This window comes from Triticum aestivum, chromosome 5A (genome assembly GCF_018294505.1).
Source record: "Triticum aestivum cultivar Chinese Spring chromosome 5A, IWGSC CS RefSeq v2.1, whole genome shotgun sequence".
NCBI lineage: Eukaryota > Viridiplantae > Streptophyta > Magnoliopsida > Poales > Poaceae > Triticum > Triticum aestivum.
In genome coordinates, this window is record NC_057806.1 from 602,270,508 (window position 1) to 602,278,466 (window position 7,959).

General features: G+C 38.9%; 1 protein-coding gene across 2 annotated transcripts; it reads left to right on the top strand.

The window, feature by feature from the left end:
• Positions 1-6,542, top strand: LOC123105219 (uncharacterized). 2 transcript variants are annotated; one of them, XM_044527244.1, is made up of 9 exons: positions 4-1,022; positions 2,393-2,827; positions 2,955-3,092; positions 3,173-3,276; positions 3,361-3,582; positions 3,912-4,406; positions 5,401-5,828; positions 6,058-6,151; positions 6,226-6,542. In XM_044527244.1, the coding sequence occupies exons 1-9, from the start codon at positions 840-842 to the stop codon at positions 6,332-6,334; spliced, it is 2,208 nt and encodes a 735-aa protein (XP_044383179.1). In that variant the 5' UTR covers positions 4-839; the 3' UTR covers positions 6,335-6,542. The 2 variants fall into 2 exon arrangements, with proteins under 2 accessions (XP_044383178.1, XP_044383179.1); XM_044527243.1 differs by having other exon boundaries at positions 1-1,022; positions 6,058-6,542.
• The last annotated feature ends 1,417 nt before the right edge of the window (positions 6,543-7,959 follow it).

A 7,959-nucleotide genomic window follows, 5' to 3' on the forward strand; every position in this document is an offset into this window, starting at 1 on the left:
ACTGACGCATGCCGTTCTAAATCAAGGATGCATATAGTGCGATGAACAGTTGGATTGAAATTACGCATACGCGTTGGATTTACTCAAGTTGATGTGCTTTGTTATCAGTTTCGTTTCATGCTGCAGAAATGGAAGATGAAAGATTTGATACTCTTTTGTATCTCCATACTAGTATCTTATTGTACAATCCAGCCGTATTTTATATGCTTTCGTTGTAGGCGTTTAGTTATGCCTGGGATTTTCTCCAATTCTGGTTCTGCCACTGATCTCCTTCAGTTTTGGTTCTTATGCGAACATGTGAGATATTATGGTATTTGTGACTTGAACTTGTAAAATCTTGACTTATTTGTTAATTCTTGTGAGTGGTTGGCAGATGAATACATAAGTGGGAGAGTGAGTCTGCTTGCAAATAGTTCTCTACTATGTCAGAATAGTGGTACTGAGGTCTATTCGTTTAGGGGTATTTGCTGTTTTGGATAGAAACTGATTAATAAGAGAGATATGGCAATTTAACTGTTTGCATATGAAGGAAAGGGTAAAAGATCCATTACATTGGACCAAAGGGCATATCATCAAATCATCAATTCTCCCATCTGATGGGTGTTTGATACCAAATTTGAATTTTTTTTACCTCCATTCAGTTATTTGCTAGTACATGATACCCTACTAAACTATTCCAGACATTGTTTGATCCGGTTCTTCTTCAGCGCAGGCCACGGAAGATCAATCTCGGTTGAGCAAATAGGAATTTGTGCCTGCGATTCTGTGGTGCGGGTGCAATTCCAGAGCCTTCTGGGTCCAGCTGAACTCCCTATGCCCCACGTTTAGTCTTTTCCTGCATGGACCGGTGCAGGATCTGGTGGCCGCGCCAGCAACATCAGTCTGAATTGGAGTCCGTCTCTACCAGATATCTCCTGTTCGGATGGCTCTTCCCCCATGCGGGATCAGTCGATATTGTTGTCGCAGCGTTCGTCTCCCAGGGAGAGATCTTGCAGTCTTTCCCCAACCTCGACACCTTCCAGGTCAGTTATGGCAGCAAATAGTATAAATGGTGCTGTTAAATGTACTTTGCTATCTTATTCCATTTATATGGAGCGTGTGACAGTGGCCAGTGCGGTTCATTTTTTATTTCTATGAAGAGCTTTGTTCTTTTAGGGCGAACTAACCTAATTTAATGTGTAATGGGTCACTTAAGAAGGCAAACAATTTTAGGTGGTTCTCCCCATTTATTGTAGCATAATAAACTACGATGCAGAAAAGTGTATGGCATGCCGCGCTTGGCAGAAGTGTAGTAGGCAACCAAACTAGACCTATTTTGTTTGTTTGTTGTAAAGCATTAATTGATTTTGTTACATTGTTGACTTTTAGCTGCACTGTTACACTGTTAGAGTCAATGAGATACACACATAGCTTCTTTATTTGAAGCCCCTTCCCAGTTAAAAAAATATGCTGGAGCTGTGTGCTGCTTCATGGTTAAGCAGGCTGAACCAGTCCTTGAATTGCTATTTATTAACTAGTGATGTATACACATGCTTCTATAACAGCTAAGACTTCGGTATAGGAGTTTACTGAGTTAAAATCCTCAGGAACCAAAGGGATACTTTTTGCAGGGATGGTCTTATCCTGGAGTCACCTGATCCTTCTGGTTTGTGTTTTCACTAGTTGAAATGCATTACCTAATCCAACAAGTTTGTGTCTGGTTAGCAAAACGGAATGAGCTCATTCGGGGACTAAAGTGATAAAATCTTCCTGCATGTGCCAGAGGCAAGATATTAGCGGGACTTGTTAATTGGGGATGTTTCACAAAGATTTTAATATGACCCTCTTCCATCCCTTGAAATCTGTAGATGGCGTCATTAGCTGAATGTAGTATATGTGTGTTCCATAAACTAAACAACCCATGAAGAGGTAATGATCATATACATGTTATGGTCAGGCGGTTGAATGTGTTTCTTGTAACACCTCCATCGTCCTGAATGAACTTTATATGTCTGATGAAAGGCTCTGAATATTTGAACCAAATATTTTTTTATTCCAAACAGCTGACTTGGAAATGTTGAGGACAAATATGCTGGATGTTTTCTGCACATCCCTATACTATTTATAAAATATGATAGCTTTCCCTTTACAAGTACTGATTAGCCTTTTGTGGCGGGCTATTTTATAACCTTTAATCTTATATTTTACTTAGATTCTTATCGCAATGTCACATGTTTTGATACCAAGACTGTTCCTTGATTACTGCAATCTTCCATTCAGATACTAAAAAATGGAGACATACATTATGGGTACGCATCACATGTTTGATACCAGGACCATTGCTTGATTATGAATAACTGTTTTTAGTTTTTTTATTGATGGCTGCATTGCTGAATGTTTTCTCTCTTGGTAGACTGCTGTCTTTTCCTCAAATAAAAGGATGCCAACAGTGCTACAAGAATCTGCAGCATTTACCATCCTTGGGGATTGTGTTGTACATCTTCCAAGAGATTTTGAAGGCTGCTGTGTTAAGCAAAAATATCAGCCGTTGCGGTCTCAAGTTGTTCAGACACAGCATTCTGACACAAAACAAGACTGTTCTATTGCATTTAATGGACCATTGGGAATTGAAGATCAAGACCAAAGTGAGAGTAATGGAAAATGGGAATGTGATTGTAGTGTATTAGACGGTTTTCTGGATACTTACAAGAAGTCAGTAGTGAAAGGTGGTGACTGGGTGCACTTCTGCTGTAAGCCTGACAAGAGCTTGAAATGCAATCTGAATCAAATTCCAGTGCTTCATCATTTGTATCTTGATGACCAGAAGGCTGAAATTAATCATTGCCACGTATGTAAGTCAACTCTCACTTCTGACATCCTTGTGGCAATCATAGTTTGAATCATTTTAATTTATTTCCTTCAGTGCTGTTCAATTGTTTTACTGTGATCAGTTACTTCAATACTGTTCAATGTAGGTCATACTTTATGATATTCCTGTTGCTGGTAGAAACCATTTCTCCCTGGGTGAGGATGCACCTTATAGGATGAAGTCTCCCTTCAAAAAGCCAAATTGGATAAATAATCTGCAAAAGAGAAGACCATTTCTTGATTTGGTATGCGCCTTGATGCTTTTACATGTTATTACAGTTTAATTTGAACAACTAGATAATGTGGTCCATGTTTATGTTTGAAGGATCCGATTGTGTTGGCGCTTAATTGTTCAAATTCAGCTAGATTGTCAGTTGCTTGGAAAACTACTAATAACAGTTCTGCGGCTCATTTCTTGTTTGCAACTGTGTAAGCATCATCTTTTATCTATTTTCTCTGATGGACACTGTTTTCTTTTTCTTCCTTTGTCCTGACTGCTGGTTGTTTATTCAGGTTTGATGCCTTAGTTCAAGTGGTACAACATTTCACAGGAATAATTTTAGCTTCAGTATCGACTATTATCTACATCTTCATTCAACTGTTCCGAAAATGTTTGAGCCATGTCTCTGAGCACTTTATATTACAAAAGGTTTTCAGACACTCATGGAAAAACATGCATCTCCGTTGTTCCCAAATTCTTTATTGGCCGATTTTCCTCCAAGATACGTCCCTAAGGTAAACTTGGGATGCCTATGGTGCTGCTTAATTCTACCATTATAACTTAAGTTACCATTGACTAGTTATCTTTTCTAGAGATGTCAAATGGTATTGCCAAACTCACTTGGTTTCCTTGCTTTATGATAGCTGATGACTGTATTTAATTTCAGTTTGTTGATTCATTTAACCTTGATGTAAGGAACCTTTGTGCTTCCCCAATATTAAAAGTTGAGATTAGATATATTAGCTGTTAATAGTAATGATAAAATGAATTATTGTTAAAACTAAGCTTTTATTGAGCTATCCTTGGTACATTATTTGAGTATGTTACTGCTTATACTATGCAGCTCCTCTGTTAATGTCGAATATGCACACAGAGCTGCAATCCAGAAGCATGCTTTATGGTCAAATATTATCATGGATCTTCTGATGGGTTTCATCCTTGGAGCAGCACTATTGTTGAACATGGAGACTATTTGCTCTTGGATTTTTGCTCTTCTTCACTACATGACAGATGCTGTCTTGAGATCTGGTTGTGTGTGGCTGATGGGTGTTCCAGCAGGCTTTAAACTGAATACTGAGTTAGCAGAGCTTCTAGGCATGATTTCTCTGAATGCAATCCAAATATATTCTACCCTTTGGTTCATGGTGGGAGGCTTCCTTAGGCATATAATTCAAGGCCTTGCATTTTCTGGAATTCTTTTAGGCTTCACGGTTCCTGTTTCAATCTTCATTGACATTATCCAGCTTGCGACGTTGCATGTTACCATGCTTCAGTGGTTAATCTCCTTAATATATTCAAGGCAGATTCAGACAGTGACATCATTGTGGCGTCTTTTCAGGTAAAAATGTTGGTATGTTGATGGGTAAATGCACCTATGATCATATGAAGTTTTTGTGTTTAATTACTTTACAATATAAGAAATCTCAAAAAGAATTCATGGCACTAGAACTACATGTGTTGTGCATGTAAAAATTCTGCAAAAATATGGTCATATATGTGAATCGTCCACAGAAGACAACAAATCACACTTGTAGCACAACAGATTAGTCATACAGTTATGTATTTTGTACAGTGGCATCATCATCATGGTTTTGTACCAAATTTTACATGTATACATGCTGAAACTGTTATTTTACTATGAATATTTTGCTTATTTTTTAAAAATTGTGCATGTGTACTATTTTAGTGATGGGTTCATGTGACCATGAATGCACTGCACCGATTCTGCTTCCTTCATTCATATGACATTTTTTAAGTATAAAAATAGCTTGTTTGCAACATAAACTCGATTGTGGTGTTGAATGACTAGTGTCAGATAATTACTTAACTAATAATCTGCAATTACCATATTTTGTTGTAAGTTATTACAGTAGTCGGATTGTCAGATATCTTATGTTTAGAAGCAAGTTATGGAGCCAGGTCCCTTGTAGATGGAGTAGAAGCTAATAGCAAGTTGATTAAGCTTATGGTGGAAATCTAGCATTTAGAAATATGTTGGGGAGCAAAACTCTTCTAGAGACGACACTGAGAGACGAAAGCTAGGGGAGCAAATGGGATTAGAGACCCCAGTAGTCCTAGCCAACACAAAAGCGCTAATTATTATCCTGATAACATCTCAATCTTAAACTTTGATGATGTTCGTTTCTCATCTTCTTGCTTCATTGCTGTTGTTATTTTGATGAAAGTTAATGTGATGAATTAATCAGTTGCGGAAATATAAATGAATGTGTGGCAATTGGAAACTAAACTCCCAATTTCTTTTGTTTCTTCATTAGATTTTTTTGCTGTAAATTTCTTGCAGACTTACTGATATGTGCTTGTATTATTAACAGAGGGCGCAAGTGGAATCCTCTTAGGCAGAGATTAGATAGCTATGACTACACGGTTGAACAACATGTGGTTGGTTCACTGTTGTTTACACCAGTCTTGCTTCTTCTACCCACAGCTTCTATATTCTACATATTTTTCTCTATCTTGAGCAGCACAATCATCTGTTTGTGTATAGTGTTGGAAACTGCAATTTGTATAATCCACTCTACTCCTTATGCTGCGGTAATTCTATGGGTGACAAGGAGGCAAAGGTTTCCTGCTGGATTAATGTTCCTTCCTATGTCATCATCATCTGTATCTACTGATGATGATGCTCTATCAGTTGAATATCATTCAACCAGTTTATCTGGCGAAAGGGAAACAGATGAACCCATCCATGTACATTCAGTACCACTAGTTTCAGAACTTAACTGTAACTATAACACCCTTGGTAAGCTCTCTCTCTACATTTTTATCGTATGCTCATACCCTACTTATTTGTTGGTGTAGTATTACTATAGAAGTTAGCACTATCTATTCTATTTTTTTGTTCAATCACTTTTAGTAATCATTTCCTTCTGAACATGTGTGGGCGCCAGGCCTGTTGTGTTGTTATTTTTTCTAACACTTGCAATTTCTATCAGCTGAGTTTTTTTTAACATAAATGATGCTAAATGCAGGACAAGTAATCGGGCCACATTACCAGAAAGTTTTCAACGGGATCGCTCTCCCCTTCTGCAATCAACTGGCACATGGAATCCTCAGGGGCACAAGGTTGCTACTTATCTCGTTGTTTAGGTTTATTCCTTATTATGGCATTCGTGACACCATCTTCTTTGTTATATCAGGATACCTACAACACTGCATCTGCCGTCTTCACCACTGCCCTGGATGCATATTGGCATTAGAGAATACTGGATGCTTTGCCGTCGCGCAACCAAGTGGGGGAGGAATTAAAAGTTCTCCGCTTATGATTAACTATTAGTCGTTCAGAGAATTTTGCTTAGTTGCCACCGTTTTGCAGTGGATGTTTTGCTTTAGTTGCCTTAACACAGTAACAAATGTTGGTAGTTGCCAAGATGTTGCGTTGTGGACTGCTTTGTAGCACTGATACCATTTGTAGTTGAGGAATCGACACGTAGGTAAATTAATGTGTTTGTTACAAGCATACAAGTTCTTCACGTGAGCGTAAATGTGTTGCAACCAACATACATGTGGTTGTGCAGATCAGCATGGTGGTGCACTCTCAGCAACTGGGGTGGAATCACTCAATACATAAGTTTGGTGGTTGGTGTTATTTAGAGTTTGTTAGAACCTGTTAATGGTGGTGAAAATCCTAGATCGGTGTGATGGCCCGCTAGTAGAACGAAGGGAAATCATAGATTGGAATGTAACTTGGATTGGAGAAGGGGAGGAACAAAAAAGGAAGGATGGGATACAGAGAGGGTAGGTGAGAGTTCACATAAATCTCATTTTCTATGGCATCCAGCCTCTTTTAAACCCACACTCTTACACTTACAAGTGGGACCCATGGTTCATAGACTACACACACCTGAACCCAACTCTTGCGGCTCACTCATTGGTTCTTAATGTCGACCCTTCTAGATCTTGGTGTTCATCATTGACACAGCGACGCTCATGGGTCTTACACTTACAAGTGGGACCCATGGTTCATAGACTACACACACCTGAACCCAACTCTTGCGGCTCACTCATTGGTTCTTAATGTCGACCCTTCTAGATCTTGGTGTTCATCATTGACACAGCGACGCTCATGGGTGACCAAGGCTTGCAATCGGGCCTTTGGTGGTGGATCTTACTCATCCTAATACGACTCTTGGACGTTATATCTTTCCGATGCCTTCCAATCCTAAGTCTGCATTTTCCCCTCCTCAAAAGAAAAAAGTCAACACATCTTGCCTTGAATGTGTTGAGCCTAAATTTATTTTACCGGGCTATACTTCAAATAACTGTTTCTATCATCTACTTGGAACTATTCATCTTATTCTCTTATCATATATACATTGAGTCAAGTGTAGAATTGTATCACATGGAAAGAAGTGACGATAAGATATATAGGGGTGCCCGTGTATTAGAATGTGTGAGAAGAGAAGATATATGTGAAGCAGAATCCGTGAAAAGAGATGGCCGTTTTAGTACACGGATAGTTTAATGCGCAACATTTCACGTAATGAGTACCATGCTGGAAATAAATTGCATCGAGTGGTGGTTGGTGTTGAGCTCGGCTTAATGGGGTGGCTTTGATTTTCTTTTTCCCCTTTTATTACGTTTCGTTCTTTGGGCGGCATCTAAGATTTCCAAAAGAAGGATACTGGAACCTGACGAGTGAGAGGCGCAATAGCTCTGCAGCCGTTGCTAATGCTCAATTTTTTTTGTCTACTTTGTTCATAGTTGGAGGTAGCACAGCAACAGTAGGTACTACCGCCAGGTGCCTTTCACCGTTGTTTTGTTTTGTCAATATCCGACAGCTTAGCATAGTAATCGTTCCAGATGTATGATAAGAGAGGGAAACAAATTAATGGCATGAACACATGCCTGTTCAACGCACAAGCTGTAGTGAT